The sequence below is a fragment of the Zootermopsis nevadensis genome, unplaced genomic scaffold (genome assembly GCF_977971745.1).
Source record: "Zootermopsis nevadensis isolate Lab colony 2312 unplaced genomic scaffold, Znev_1.0 Znev_ptg000020l, whole genome shotgun sequence".
NCBI classification, from domain to species: domain Eukaryota; kingdom Metazoa; phylum Arthropoda; class Insecta; order Blattodea; family Termopsidae; genus Zootermopsis; species Zootermopsis nevadensis.
In genome coordinates, this window is record NW_028259152.1 from 15956401 (window position 1) to 15973173 (window position 16773).

Genomic DNA, 16773 nt, shown 5'->3' on the forward strand with positions numbered 1-16773 from the left:
ACGTGATGTACTTTGTTCTATCAGTGAGTGGCCAAAGGATGTAATGAATTTAATAAAGGAATAAAAAACATCATTTTGGGACACAAAAGATCATTCATACAAGAAACAGAACAATCAAGGTAGACTGGATGAAATAGCAAAACAATTTGAAGTGACATTTGCTGAAATGAAATAAAAGTTCAGTAACCTGTGCACCCAATCCCAAAGAGAACATTTGAAAGTTAACAAATGTGTTTAAAGTGGAGCAGGTATTAATGAAATTTACATCCCTAGCTGGTACGGGTATCAGTTGCTGAAGTTTCTGGAAAGTAATGAAAAGTACGGAGAACATGAAGGCACATATGATCAGATATACTAAAAATTAAGTATTGTTATGTATTATTTTCATATTATTTTTGGTGAGCCCTTTTGATTGGTATCCCGGATATGGTTCCATTAGATTTTCTGACAAGCAAAGGTTCCCGGAAGTGGTATTTCATATGCGACGTGAAGATCCTTCCTTATTAATTTCTCATACAACTAAGTCCCTCCAAATACACCTGCTTCAGATATTCTACCTGGTTAACCAACGTCAACATAAATGAACTTAAATTCGGCGTCGACTATGGCCATTAGTGCAATGCTGTGATATCCCTTGCAAATTTAATGCAGACTACCGCAATCACCTGGGGCTGTTATTTTAATGTGTTTCCCATCAAGGGCTCCTATGCAGTTAGCGAAGTTCCATGCTAGTTGAAACCCTTAATACATTTTTATCCGTTCCTCTTCTTTCTCAGGACGCTATGAAAAATTAACAATAACAACAAAAACATGAGTAGATATCAACGGAATTTAAATTAAAATTCTAATTGTTGTTTTATGATTCCATTTTTGAACAAAATACTCCATTAGATGCAATGGATAAAGAAGAAAAATGACGGCTCACTCCGGTGTAGAATAAAACGTTACAGCTCACAAGCTGCAGTGAAATTACAAAAAATTAATTCTCGGCGTAGGGCGAACATAATTGCAAATCAGCTGCGAGGGCTGCAGGGCAAATATGCTAATACCCTTGCTCAACGTTACATAAAATAAATGTTCAAAGCAAAAATGGGGGTTTGCCAAAAAGAAAAAAAAGAGCCACACACAACCCCCTTGTCAGAATGCGGTGTACTGAGGCAGTCGCTACCATTATGGTGTTTTTCTGAGCAAAACAAACAGCTACTTCATCTAACACCATTGAAGTCTGCTGCTGCTTGGATTTTGCCTTATCTAATGAGCACCGATGAAACACCATAATTATATTTTAGTGTTAATGGTTGGCACAAGTGATCCACATACTTGAAGCTTGTTCAAACATTACTTCTGATATTAAAATCGTGTTATATTTTTATAATATAAGAATTGCCCAGACAAATGTTCAAGGAAGAATTACAAGGTTTAATCATTTTTGAATGGACTTTTGTTATAGTTCAGACAAGATTCTTTGGACCCAACATTACATCCACGCTCTTCAACGCGTGGGTGTAAGAAATTAAAGTTTTCAAACGATATAAAAATAGTTGTACATTAAGAAATTGGACTTACAACAAATATGACAAACTGCAGAAAACTGGGCTATAACTGAACACATAAAGAGAAATGAGAGGTAAATCATAAACTAGGGAACAGAAAGTTGAGAGGTAATGTTATCATTTTGAATGGAAAAAGAGACTGTAACAATCAAGGTAATATGGAAGAGGGCAAAAGACCAGGGGAATACTTTGATTGCATGTTAATAAGACTTAAAAACATTATAACGCTGACAAAGTGTTGAATTAGGCAACTGTTACTGGAACTGTACCCTCAACCATGGTTGCAGGAACTGAAGGAAATATCCACACACTACCACATGCTTGATTATGGTAACAAGACTGGAGCACCATGTGGTCATGGGCAGATCACAAAATATTTTATCATAAAACCCTGCATCAGTGCCAAAGCAATAGAAAATTAATCTTGATCTTACCTTAAATAAATACCCACGTTCCTCATTATCATACAAAAGTAAGAGGATATTAAAAAATCTGTCTTTCCAAGCCAAGTCACAGATAGAGAAAGTTCTATTTTTCATCAGTCAAATTCAACAAGTCATGGATAGTGGGTTGAATTTGTCTCTCTGCGATTCTGCTTAGTCAGCTTAGTATCCTGAATGACACCTAGGTATATCAAATCTAAAACTTCTTGACGATGGTGAAGAGTCAATTGAATAAAAAATTTCTTGGATATTATCCATCATCTAGTAAATATAAAACGTAAAACGACGTTTCGGAGATGGGACTCTATCTCCGTCTTCAGGTTCCTACACAGTTGGGCCCACTAGATAGAGCTAATCCCTATCTCCGGAACCTGAAGACGGAGATAGAGTCCCATCTCCGAAACGTCGTTTTACGTTTTATATTTACTAGACGATGGATAATATCCAAGAAAATTTTTATTCAATCGACACCTAGGTACTTTACCAATCCAGCAGGACGTTTCACCATCTTTAGTACAGATTAGCCAAGAAGTCGCCATGTAGTGAGAGCCACTGTGCATCATCAACCTGATTCCCCGCTATATTCTGTGCGACCTGCACCAAAGAACCTGTGGTAATGGTGGTGAACGCTTTCCACAACTCTGCGCAACTCATCATTCCTGCGATAGCAGTGCGCAGGCACGAGTCCCCTGATAATGCGGTAGATGATGTTGAACCACGGCAAATCCAGCGCCCCAGAAATTGTTCATTCAAAATGTCACGCAGAGTGGGGACGAAACGTGCGGACACTTTTGTCTTTCCCTCATCCAGAAGCACGAGTGATCAATGTAAAACAGCAATTTGCATTGTCCCAAGTAAAATAACATGGTAGACCTTCTAATTGTAACATAATGAGCCAGCTCGAGGTGGACATCTTATACGACAGGAAGTGCCATCAATACTCTGAATTTAATCTGGCATATATGATTTTTTTTTCAACAAATAAGTTGGCTTACATTCAGATGCCACTGAAACTACTCTGAATAAGTGATAATGTGACAAATATATGGCTGGAATTTGATATTTTGATAAAGACAACCTTCACAGGGTTGATAATGAAGTCGAAAGCATACTGGAATACTGTACAGGGCAGTGAAAAAAAAAAAATGAGTGTCGTAACTGCTACAAAATGGCTCTAAATAAACGTTATGGTAAGAGACTTCCAGCTGGAACATGTTTGATAGTGTGGCACATGGACAATAAAGGTTAACGAACAGAATGAATAACATCAACGTGCATTTTCTATATATAATTCAGAACACAAATTTTATACATTCTAAAAATGTTTTCCTCATTCATGAATAACTGGACACATTTGTTCTTAAGCACACAGAATGGGGTAAGCATCATTACATTTGGACAAATCGTGATGAAGTTTTGCCAAAGCATATGAGAAAGTTGTGAGACATCTGGGATTGAGCAGACTTTACAGATGCCTTCTGACAATCATGAGATCACTGCTCTCTATGTCCACTCACGCTACATTTTAACAACAGAGTGACTAAAACTTTTTATTTAAAAATTCATTTTCTTTACATACAAATTGTTTAATACCATCAAGCCAAGGGCATTTGAAACCTATGCAGTAATCAAAAGAATTTTACATAAACTAGAAACTTCTTTTAACATCTTGCTGCCAGACCACTGTATAGTCCTTCTGCCCTGAAGATGGAAATGGACAGTTTCTCTGAAAACTTGATAAACCTTCCTGTCATCACTCAAAAATGGAAACATGATTAACTACAAACTGCCATCAAAGTCTGGAGACTTCTTTTAACATAATCAAAAAAAGTTTAAAAATATGTATAAAACATGTTATTCCATTGATTATCCAAAGGCTTTTTGGACAGTGGTTGATTTGTTACATCACAATTATGTTGGACATCATCCTCTGTCCAAGGTATATTTTTTTTAGAATGTTTCACAAGGTAGCCCTACTCCCTTCTTCAGGTTATTAGTTGACATTACACTGACAAATTATTTATTTTCTCTGATTTTAGAGATTAGTGGTAGCAATCAGGTTTGAATGGCACCCTTTGAATACCAACTAGTCTCACGTGACAACCACTGAACCACTCGAGCCACCAGCGTAATGGAAACGCGTCGCCTCAAGACAGGAACACTCGATATGAAATATACCTCACAAATTGCACAATGCCCAGCATAACTGATACACAATTCTGGCAGTATTAATTAATCTTATAAAAACTGGAAATTCATTTGTAAATATGAAAAATATGTATGAAATACGTTACTGTGGTTTTAGTATGAAACGCCTTGTTTTGTAAGGAAGAGAGACACATTAACAGTAACTTACTTAATTCTATAGCTTCCAAAAAGGAACTAGAAATTCATCAACTGATCAAACTACACAACTTTTAGAGCAAATAATGGTACATGAGATCATGAAATGCGATCATATCTTAATGTGCAATGTATTTAAAAAAAATTCTGAATATAATTATTATTAATATTGTGTTAATGTATCTCTCTTGTGTCTCAGAAATTATAAAACAGCAACATGTTTCAAAACAGAAGCTGTTTCCTGTGTACGAACATTTTTTTTTAGTTCACAGTGCAATGTCCTGTTCACTAACATCTCATAATACTACATGCGCACGTAACAATTGAGTTCCAGCAGTGGAAATCAAGATGGTTGGGAGGTACAGCTTCTCTTATCAATTAAGAAACGTTTACACCTTTCTTTCTTCCTGGAATAAATACAATCACTGGCAGGTCTAACAGATTGTGTAAACAGTGAATATACATTTAAGATGCACCTTCAGATCAATAAAAAAAAAATAGCAAACCCTGTGCAAATAAAAGTTTATACGTTCTTTTAAGCCTCTTCTTATGCAGCTGTTGGAGCTATTTGCACACGAATAAATGCACTGCAGCTATTCACCAGCTGAGTCATGACTTCATGTTACGAATTCATTTTATTTACCATCAGATAGATCATTATTATTTGTTGCAGTAATTAAATTTATAAGTTTCTTAATTAGTGGATGAAGTTATTATACAAGTCTTATAATTACTAATTTAGTGATAATTATATTCTGATCCCTAATGACTGTTCTTGTTTTAAACTATTCTTTTCGGAGTTCAATTTCACTTTTAACCTCGCCATCCCTATAATTCCGGGTAGTACGTGTCTGTGCACATCCATACAATTTTAATTCTTCTCTGGTACTACAAGCGCAAATGCACGTACTACCAGGCAAGTTAATTATTGTGTTATTATAACCTGTATTTCGTTTCTTATGTGTAATAATCTCAGTGGAACTGGCACATAACCTTAAGAAATTTAAAATCATTCCAGAATATGAAATTCTTATATTAGACATTAAATATCTGTGTGGAAACACATCAGTAAAACAATCAATAAAATTGGTTACAATATCACTAACAAAGAATAAGTTTCGTCATATAATGAGGTAAGAAATAACAATGCTCTTGGAAAACATACAATAATCAAAATTATTTCAAGTAAGGAGTAAAATGCTTCAAACCGAATGAGGACGTAACAACGAGACTGCCAATAATGAGAACTGTGTCTGAAATGTTCATACAAAACAGAAGAATAAATAATGAAATCACATACACTACACGATGTGCAAGGTTTTAAGATTGAACTCATGCCATAGAAAAGGGAGACATAATCTGCTACACAAGATATGTTTGATTAAAGAAGAAGAAGAAGAAGACCAATTCCAAATCAACAGCAAGTGAATTCAATAAACAGCATAATACGTTACTTCATCCAAATAAAGATGGACAGAATCAGATACCACACAGTATTTAAACATTCTTAACGTGCAGTACACATTAATTCTAAATATTTACAAAGATCCTACTGAAATGGACTCGGTGATAGCAAATCTTTCAAATTGTGAAGATTTCTGTCTTCTGGGTTTTTACGCTGTGTAGTATGGTCGATGTTTACCAACATTTCTGAGGTCATACTGCCTCCGTCATCAGGGCGATGAGTATGACCTCTGAAACATTGGTTAACATCGACCAGACTACACAGCGCCACAACCCAGAAGACAGAAATCTTCATACTCTGATGACGGAGGCAGTATGACCTCTGAAACGTTGGTTAACATCGACCAGACTACACAGCGCCACAACCCAGAAGACAGAAATCTTCATACTCACCGCTGTGAAAACCTCAAATCTTACCTTTCAAATTGTATTAACAAACGCAAGACAACATCATTTATCGGGTGGCTACACAAGATGAATAGTATACGACTAGACAAACAAAACAATGAAAATGAATCACAGCGGATCAAAAGCACGGGATAAAGTAATGGTAATAGCAAAACATAAACATTCAAGAAACATATGCAGACAACAAATAAAATAAACCAGCAAAAAATGGGACATACGAAGAAAGTAGTTAATGAACGGAAATGGGTAACATTTACATGGTGTGGAAATTACACAGGAAAATCAGAAATCTGTTTAAGCACTCTACCATAAATGTAGCCTTCAAAACAGATAATACAGTTACAGTAACGCAGGAATATATCAATTATCCGCCTGGATTATGGCAAACGGGCAGATCAGCGCAAATTTGATTCAAGGAACACGTAAGAAACATCTGCAATAACAAGACTCGACATACGTACTGCATATTTTCAACGCAACAGATCGAACTATGGCAGCCAAAACAGACGGGTAGAAAGGAAAATGTAATGAATAAAAATAAAAAGAATTATTATTTATCCAAAAAAACAAGGCCAACTAATTAATGAACATAGAAGCAAAGGGCATAATAGTTTGTTTTAAACATGGAAGAATACCTAAATTCATATGAAACTAATAAACACACAACAGAATTGTAAGGTACAAGATGCATCTGAGCAGGTAAGTTTGAAAATAATGGTCCAGACAGCGGGGTTAGAAAACAGTATACGCACCTATACATTTAGTACCTTTGAAGAATGGAAACTGTTTAGATATTCATGCACATACTCTACCCGAGATGAGAGGAAGTGATGATCTGAAAACTGAGGTCAAGCTTAAAAAATAGCAATCCACAGAAATCACGAATAGAAAACAAGAAAACATACGATTAAAAACTAAAATATGTAACACAACATACGTTGGCAGTTACTTTTATAGGAATAAGATGCAAGTATAAAATACAAAAATTCATTAGTGATAAGCTAAAATCATCGATAATAAAGATAGTAATTATACAATTGGTATAATAACCTGAAATAGTAAAGTTCAAATCTTTCATAAAATCCAACATCGCAACGCAGGGCAGACTTATAACTGTTATATTGTTACTAGTGAGGATGGTGACTGATAAGGAATAAATAAATCAAAAATATGGTAAATAAAATGAATTCTAATGCTTTATACAACAGAATGGACTCCACAGGATTAAAAACAACTTCACATTCTTATTACCTAAACATCCTACAAGAAAACAGTTCATCCACCAAAGCTTTGTAAATTACAGTGGTACCACTACTTTTGCTCACGTGGGATATCGCCACATGCACCTGTTCTTAGTGTTTAAAGATGGCTGTCTTCCGGGTTGCTGCGCCCTGATGATGGAGGACTTCGGTAAACTTCTACCAGACTACATGGCGCAGCAACCCGGAAGACAGCCATCTTTGTACTCACCGCCGTGAAAGCCTCAAATCGTAAAATATGTTCTTATTTAGCATGTAACACTGGAGTTGGCATTATTAAATAAATGTTATGCCAACAGCGTCACCTTAAAAACAGCAATGAACCTGTACATTGAAATTTAAAACAAATTTTTACGTTTCCTAATGTGGCAGTTCTGTTTCTACGGAAGACCAAGACTTCAAGGATCTTGTTCACTACTCAGATTTTAAAATGTTGCTATGAATTTTTGTTTTGAGTGTCAAAAGGTAGAAACTACTGCACATCTTGCCAACAGACATAAATGTCTTTAAGTGAAATCTTACTCGATAACTTACGTACGGTATAAAAAAATTACAAGGAAATAAAATTTCACATGTATCTTTTTTTTCCTTCAGTGGACTGCCCTGAAATATTACAGAAATGTAACCATGTTAACAATACACGAACTATTAAAAATACATAAAAAAAATTTCTATAGCTTGGTGATTTACGACTAGCTAATGAACATGTCACATTACCCACACCACACGACATACTAATAATATCCATTCATTATTATAAACACAAATGTTGATTACGATGGCAGCGATAACGGCTTCTTCTCTTTTTTGTTTAAATTTCTTTTTCCGCAACAGAAGGTGGACACAAAGATTCAAATATTAATTACGTTACCTCAGCTTTTCAATTAGTGAAAGTACATACTTTCACCATAGATCTGATGAGCTTCCATTCTATTCCACGCTGAACCTTCAATTAACGTTACATGCCCTGAAATAACATTTCCTTTGAAATGTCATATTCATTACAAATTTCAAGTTTCATAGTAAATTGCCCATAAACTAAATGTAAAATACTTTATAATAAAACACTCAGTAAACAAATGCATTTCTTATTACTACAACAGAAAGCCTACCGACATTCATCCGACGTCCTCGGTTTCTTTGCGGACAACATACATGGAAACTTCATAATAAAGTAGTAAACTTGCTGATGAATCATTGATTGATGAATGAATGAATGAATGAGAACACTCATTTCATGACCTAGCTAACAAACCATACACTGGTTTCTGGAGCATCATATGGACTTCTCCGGATGGATGGATGGATCAACAGGGTTGGCATCAGCACCACCCTTTTTCCCCCAAGAAGTGATCTCCTTTTCTCCCTAGAGATGGCACCACACAGCACTCTTCAAAGAGTCTTGGCTCTCTCTAACAGATCTTCTACAAATTTCTAATGAAACAAAAAGAAAAATAATTAGTGGGGCACACCAGAAATATAAAAGCACTCTTCCTTGCTAAATTTCCTTTCTATCTGTTGGTAGAATATTAATGAAACCTTTTCAGGCATCATCGAAAATCGATTTGTTACTCAATATCACTAAACCTCTTTAGTCTGTCTGTGGCCCTTTCCTGCTGACGATGCTAAACGTATGCAACTCCCACAGTTTATAATTCCTCTTTCATGTTCTTCGGCCAGATTTTGAATCTCGTTTTCCCCGTTCACAACATCGTCTTTAATGTCCATAGGCACTGCCAGTACATAACATCCCACCACATCGACTTTAATCCCTGCTGTATCTTCCAATCTCCATTTCTGCATCTTCGTGGTCCTAGTACTTTCTTGTACAATCTTCCGTGTGTTTTGTCAATTTCCTTCCACGCTTCACCTAATCCCGTAATTTAACATAAAGTATTACCAGTCCCCAGGCTTCCTTCCGTATAGTCGACGCAGTAGTGGAGAAGCTAGCGTAGCTGGCGGACGGGCCTACTCTGTATACCTGAGATGGCACGGTCAGCGTATTTCTTTTGTTGGAGCGTTCAGTCACAGCATTATACTATCGCAAAAGAGACTCGCTCCTAGCCTTCCCATTTAAAATTCCACGGGCCAAAAACTACTGCGCAGACTATATATATATACTCCTACGCAGCAGCGCCATTCTCGTCTACGAACAGAGTACAGGAGTTTTTTGAAAGCTAAGAGAAGATATTCACTTGTTTGGTTGGATCAGGACGTTAAGAGAAGCCGACTAGTCAGCTTCCTGATCTTTAACCACGATGGAAGCCGTCAGACAGTATTAAAAGATCGAGTCGACTTTAAACAGAGTTCTTTTTTGTCCCTTAGGACAGTTCCAGATCTTGCCACCACCAGCCAGATGTCGCCACGATGCACGAGTACTGGCAGTAGGCACTTTCGGGGTCCCTGATGGTCTCCTGGCGGGAGGGACATCTCGACGTTTCCGTGGCTAATACACATGTCAATGTAAACGTTTCAATGGGGTGACTTCGTGGGGTGGAAACAACACAGTACTAGCATTACCATAGGCACTCGATAGCTGATTTGGAAAACAAGTGCGAGCACGTCATTAAAGACACGTATTTTGTAATTACAAATGCGATGTTGCAAAACACTGAATTAACAGCTGGCAAATGTAGTGGGAATCTGCACAAGAGAAAAATTATTCGTGGAAATAAACCACTAAACTGCATGATTATTTTCATATTTTCTTTCTAAAACCACTACACGGACTAAAGTATTAGCCCCCTATAACACACGTAAAATAAACATCTACAATTATGAGAGTGTAAATATTTTGTATTTTCTTTTTGCCTGGCACTAACAATGCATACCTTAACGTCATGCTGTGATTTCTTTGCATCTGCCAACAGCTCCTGGAAGAAAATGAAAAACATTTTCACACAACTTTATTTATTATCACAAACCGAAGACAGCAAAACCTGTCCGGGCAATCATTCATACCCAAAAGAATGCTTATGACTACGTAACAAGGTGGAAGTACGAGGCTCTTCCACAAAGTAAGTTTCCCTGGGGCCGTTTACAGAAACAAAACACAATTTCATGGAGATATTTATTGCAACAGATACAGCAAGTGTCCAGATATTTTTCAACATATTCGCCGCCGGAATTGAGACATTTGTCATACCGTGGGACCAACTTTTGAATACCTGTGTCGTAGAAGTCTGCCGCCTGGGATTGGAACCACTGTGTGACAACCATCTCCGCGCCTCTGTCATTCTCAAAACGCTGACGCTGACCGGACAGGAATTTCTTGAGGTGTAGGAAAAGATGGAAATCACTGGGAGCGAGGTCCGGGCTGTAGGGTGAATGATTAAACACCTCCCAGCTGAACTCCTGCAGGAGACTTGCTGTCCGTCGAGCCGTGTGCGGCCTAGCGTTATCACTGACCGCACTTCACAGTCGGCGGGAGCTGGAATAAGAACCTCCATCTTCAACAGCTGCAACGATGCTACTGTGAGAATGCGGGAAGTGCCGTTAGTGCATGCGCCATGCTACGTCATTGCTCTATCACGTACGCACAGTCGCTTCGCGCAATATAAGGTTTACTAGCTGTGGGACGAGTGGGAAACTTACTTTGTGGACGCGCCTCGTACATGGCATCAGTACATTTATTTCACCATATTAATTGCTTTAAATGTTAATGATGTTTGGAAAATTAAAAATTAAAAACCTACGAAGAATAAAAATAATAAATTAATATTACGTATGTCGGTAAAAAATGTTGATTTTGGTATTTTGAGTTATTGCGTTATGTCGGCTTGTACGGTATACGTCTACCTTGAAGATGGAGGTTGTGTATTCTTCCGAAAAGTTGATAACCCCCCATTATACTGTACAGCATCACACCCAAAAAAATCAGAATTAAGATATCACTTGCAAGGAGGAGACAAAGAAAGGAGAACACACTCGTCCAGTCTTCGGTAAGCACCGTGTTATCTATCACCAGCTCTTGTGCCCTCCGCTTACGCAAGAGGGTCCATCAATATCACAGCTAGCCTACCGCCCGAGATTGCAGCGAACTCTGAGGACGCAGACCTCTTGCAGAGAGATGAGAGATAAAGCGTAACTTCTCTTCACCACGCGGTGGCGAAGTTAAGAAAAGCTTTGCCCCCCGCTGGGAACAGAACTCTGTTCGTCAAATCCAACACAAAAATAAACACTTCAAAGGCCTTTACAGTTCGGTTGCACACTTTAGCTGCAATGTCGTTGGTGTAATGGATGCGTTATTATTATTTAGTGTTCTGTCTGACGACAGGTCCATATGAACAGGATCCTTCCATCCTTTTCTCGGACTGGGACCTGTTCATATACGTTCTTGGCAGATGATCCAGAAGTGGTTTGCCATTGCCTTCTTCTGTGTGTGAATGGAGTAATTGTTGGGATGCCACGGAGGAAAACTCCGTGTTGCCTAGACCACGGCCTTGCCCAACACAAGTTATAAATTCGGGCACCTCCGGGAATCGAACCCGAGACCCCCAGGATTACAAGGCCAGCGTTCTAATCGCTAGACCACCTCATCTTATTATTATTTAGTGTTCTGTCTGACGACAGGTCCATATGAACAGGATCCTTCCATCCTTTTCTCGGACTGGGACCTGTTCATATACGTTCTTGGCAGATGATCCAGAAGTGGTTTGCCATTGCCTTCTTCTGTGTGTGAATGGAGTAATTGTTGGGATGCCACGGAGGAAAACTCCGTGTTGCCTAGACCACGGCCTTGCCCAACACAAGTTATAAATTCGGGCACCGCCGGGAATCGAACCCGAGACCCCAGGATTACAAGGCCAGTGTTTTAATCGCTAGACCACCGTGGAATGGATGCGTACTAACTTAAAAATACGCTCGTTTTTAACCTATACCATGAATTCAGGATGTTGAAGTTACATAATAAATTGTCTTGTAGAAAGATAAAATTTTAAATTGCGTAATTAAGATAACATAATTATGGCACTTCTATTGTTCATATGCGAGTGTATTTAGCATTTCTTAGTAGTTAACTGAAAATAAGATAACATGATTAAATTCGATTTAAAATCAGCTTAGAACTGATATCAATCCTGGGTGGATTTGTTAACCGTTTGACCGTGAAATCGCGGTCTCGTGGACGGCCGAACCGGCCACGACCCACCGCGCCTCCGCACGGGAGCAGTCGGTGAAGAAATGTCCGATTACCGCACACCGAACATCAATATTTTCGTCATGAAGAGGAAGTTCGTGAATGATTACTGGATCTTCGTCACCGAGTGGGCGAGAAGTTGATGAAGCTAGGGCATGTGGCAGGAGAATACGCAGTTGTCAATGTACGTTACAGATATTAATTGGTGTCTGACCTGCAAATGCCGCCTTCTCTGGTCATCGCTGTCCATGTCCAGAAGCTCATCGATGTCTACCTCCACTTCTCGAGCCTTCGAGTTCTCCTGTAACAAGAACACAACCGATCAATTTGAGGTTTTCACAGCGGTGAGTATGAAGATTTCCGCCTTCTGGGTTGTTGCGCTGTGTAGTCTGGTCGATGTTAACCAACGTTTCGAAGGTCATACTGCCTCCATCATCAGGGCGATGAGTATGAAGATTTCTGTCTTCTGGGTTGTTGCGCCCTGATGACGGAGGCAGTATGACCTCTGAAACGTTGGTTAACATCGACCAGACTACACGGCGCAACAACCCAGAAGACAGAAATCTTCATCGCCCTGATGACGGAGGCAGTATGACCTCTGAAACGTTGGTTAACATCGACCAGGCTACACAGCGCAACAACCCAGAAGACAGAAATCTTCATCGCCCTGATGATGGAGGCAGTATGACCTCTGAAACGTTGGTTAACATCGACCAGACTACACGGCGCAACAACCCAGAAGACAGAAATCTTCATCGCCCTGATGACGGAGGCAGTATGACCTCTGAAACGTTGGTTAACATCGACCAGGCTACACAGCGCAACAACCCAGAAGACAGAAATCTTCATCGCCCTGATGATGGAGGCAGTATGACCTCTGAAACGTTGGTTAACATCGACCAGACTACACAGCGCAACAACCCAGAAGACAGAAATCTTCATCGCCCTGATGATGGAGGCAGTATGACCTCTGAAACGTTGGTTAACATCGACCAGACTACACAGCACAACAACCCAGAAGACAGAAATCTTCATCGCCCTGATGATGGAGGCAGTATGACCTCTGAAACGTTGGTTAACATCTACCAGACTACACAGCGCAACAACCCAGAAGACAGAAATCTTCATCGCCCTGATGATGGAGGCAGTATGACCTCTGAAACGTTGGTTAACATCGACCAGACTACACAGCGCAACAACCCAGAAGACAGAAATCTTCATCGCCCTGATGATGGAGGCAGTATGACCTCTGAAACGTTGGTTAACATCGACCAGACTACACAGCGCAACAACCCAGAAGACAGAAATCTTCATCGCCCTGATGACGGAGGCAGTATGACCTCTGAAACGTTGGTTAACATCGACCAGGCTACACAGCGCAACAACCCAGAAGACAGAAATCTTCATCGCCCTGATGATGGAGGCAGTATGACCTCTGAAACGTTGGTTAACATCGACCAGACTACACGGCGCAACAACCCAGAAGACAGAAATCTTCATCGCCCTGATGACAGGAGGCAGTATGACCTCTGAAACGTTGGTTTAACATCGACCAGACTACACAGCGCAACAACCCAGAAGACGGAAATCTTCATACTCATCGCCCTGATGATGGAGGCAGTATGACCTCAGAAACGTTGGTAAACATCTACCAGACTACACGGCGCAACAACCCAGAAGACAGAAATCTTCATCGCCCTGATGACAGGAGGCAGTATGACCTCTGAAACGTTGGTTTAACATCGACCAGACTACACAGCGCAACAACCCAGAAGACGGAAATCTTCAGACTCATCGCCCTGATGATGGAGGCAGTATGACCTTCGAAACGTTGGTTAACATCGACCAGACTACACAGCGCAACAACCCAGAAGACATAAATCTTCATACTCATCGCCCTGATGATGGAGGCAGTATGACCTCTGAAACGTTGGTAAACATCGACCAGACTACACAGCGCAACAACCCAGAAGGCGGAAATCTTCATACTCATCGCCCTGATGACGGAGGCAGTATGACCTCAGAAACGTTGGTTAACATCGACCAGACTACACGGCGCAACAACCCAGAAGACAGAAATCTTCATCGCCCTGATGATGGAGGCAGTATGACCTCTGAAACGTTGGTTAACATCGACCAGACTACACAGCGCAACAACCCAGAAGACAGAAATCTTCATCGCCCTGATAATGGAGGCAGTATGACCTCTGAAACGTTGGTAAACATCGACCTTACTACATGGCGCAACCCAGAAGACAGAAATCTTCAGAACCAACCACGTCTTTAACGCGAACTGCAACGTCACTTATCAAACCTAACCTAACGTCTTACATGACAGAACAAAAGTAATCAAATTACAACATAGTACTCTATTTTTTTTCTTGGATTCTACATGTTTCGAGCCTCAGAGAAGCCATCAACTGAGATTCGAACCCTAAACCCCAGCAGGCAACTAGTACGTCACAAAGTTCGGTTCGTTTTACGTCAAGATACGTTTTAATGAACCTGAACGACATCGTTTATCGTCGCCGACTACTTCACATACTCCGGAGGGCGCTCTGCTACTGGGCATTGTGGGAAAAACGGGAAACAACGCCATCTGTGAGCGTGCGTCAACTGAGCACACTTCAGTAATAAATCGCCATGTCACAGAACGTGGACTGCCATGACATTGACTGTTACAAACAGCCTCTGGATACATTAATATGTTTATTTCCTCGCCTTTCAACTTTCTTCCTTGAGGAAGGCAATAAATTTCGAAAGCAGCCATCAAAGATCAACAGATAAAACTGAAACCATAACCGACTGGTCACTTGCGAATGCATGCACACATTATTTAATCCCTCGTGAACAAAAACTTCTGCTTTAAGAATGAGCCCTCCATTTTGATATCATGAGTTCTGGGAAGAAGACAAAATGGCTGTTTAACTTCAACTTCTTCCGTCTGTACTCCATGAAGTACAGTCCCTTTTTAATATCTGACAGTCGTTCATCTGGCCAAGAAATTCCTTGAACATTAAGATTCATTACCATGTCAACCTACTCTCTTTAGGCTAATTTTGTAACCCTCCATCTACGCCTAGGTCTCCCAAGTACTCTCTTTCCTTCCGGGTTCCGAATAAAATTTTGAAAACACTTCTAACCTTTGTGTTACACACCAGTTTCCTTGGTTTGATAAACGTAATCATATTTTATGAACAGCAAAAATTGTTAAGGTTCTGGCGTCTGCAGAACCTAACTTGAACGGCTATATGAGTTCGTCCTGGCCTAGATAATTGGAAAATTTAAGTGAAAACGGGTTTATGGCAATTCACAGTTATCAAAAAGTGTCGTCAACGTAGCCGAAATTTGTTTTAATAAAAGCGTTCAATTAGAAATTGTGCAAAGGTCATCTCTGTGTTTTTGCCGACAGAGGCCAGTCATATGGCTCTAAAGCCATCAACATAGAAGTAATAAGTCCATATATCGTCGGCATATCGATATTATCCTCTCCATACAAAAGCTATGTCCACAAATGGAACACAATTTCCGAACATCTGACGCAATAAAAACTCTTGAGGGTCGTGCTGGTGATAAGAGTTCCTGCTGCCTCCATCAGCGAATTCAAGAGACAGCCCGTCATTTTCATAATCCTGTAGGTAGGAGATTAAGAAGAGATGTAAGGATACACTCGAATTTTGAGTTGGAATATATATATACATACATCTGTGTTAATTTAAAGCAGTTTTGTGAGGTCTGTAAATTATATTTCAGTCAAGGAGTTCAGTGTATCTCGCTATACACAGCAAGCCGGGCGGATCTCAACGAGACCTAGCTAAATTTCGTGATCTAACTTGTAGGAACTTTTATACGACAGACCAATTTTTAGAAAACTATGAACTACGATTTCAGCTTCACGTAGCAAAGAGAGAGAGAGAGAGAGAGAGAGAGAGAGAGAGAGAGAAAGAGAGAGAGAGAGAGAGAACTTCCAGATATTCGGTAATGATAGTTAAACTTTCACAATTTCATTTGGGCATGAGTGAAGACTAGATTAATCTCGGGGAATGTTTGCTACCATTTTGTTGAGAATAATTGGTCTTCCCGTCTGTCTAAGAACATAAATACCAAAACTTCAAAATTATAATTGTACCTGTTGGTTTTGTTTTGGTGTGTGATCGAACCTACGA

At 39.5% G+C, this 16773-nt stretch overlaps 1 protein-coding gene across 3 annotated transcripts in view; it reads right to left on the reverse strand.

Moving 5' to 3' along the window:
• Positions 1–3269: 3269 nt before the first annotated feature.
• Positions 3270–16773, reverse strand: part of LOC110829690 (protein phosphatase 1 regulatory subunit 14B) — a 144929-nt gene continuing 131425 nt past the window's right edge. For all 3 annotated transcript variants that reach the window (XM_022063681.2, XM_087351988.1, XM_022063680.2), the window contains exons 3-5: positions 12822–12908; positions 10302–10343; positions 3270–8904 (exon numbers count right to left, since the gene is read on the reverse strand). In XM_022063681.2, the coding sequence (XP_021919373.1) occupies positions 8863–8904; positions 10302–10343; positions 12822–12908 (171 nt within the window). In that variant the 3' untranslated portion in view covers positions 3270–8862. The remainder of the gene's footprint in view (positions 8905–10301; positions 10344–12821; positions 12909–16773) is intronic.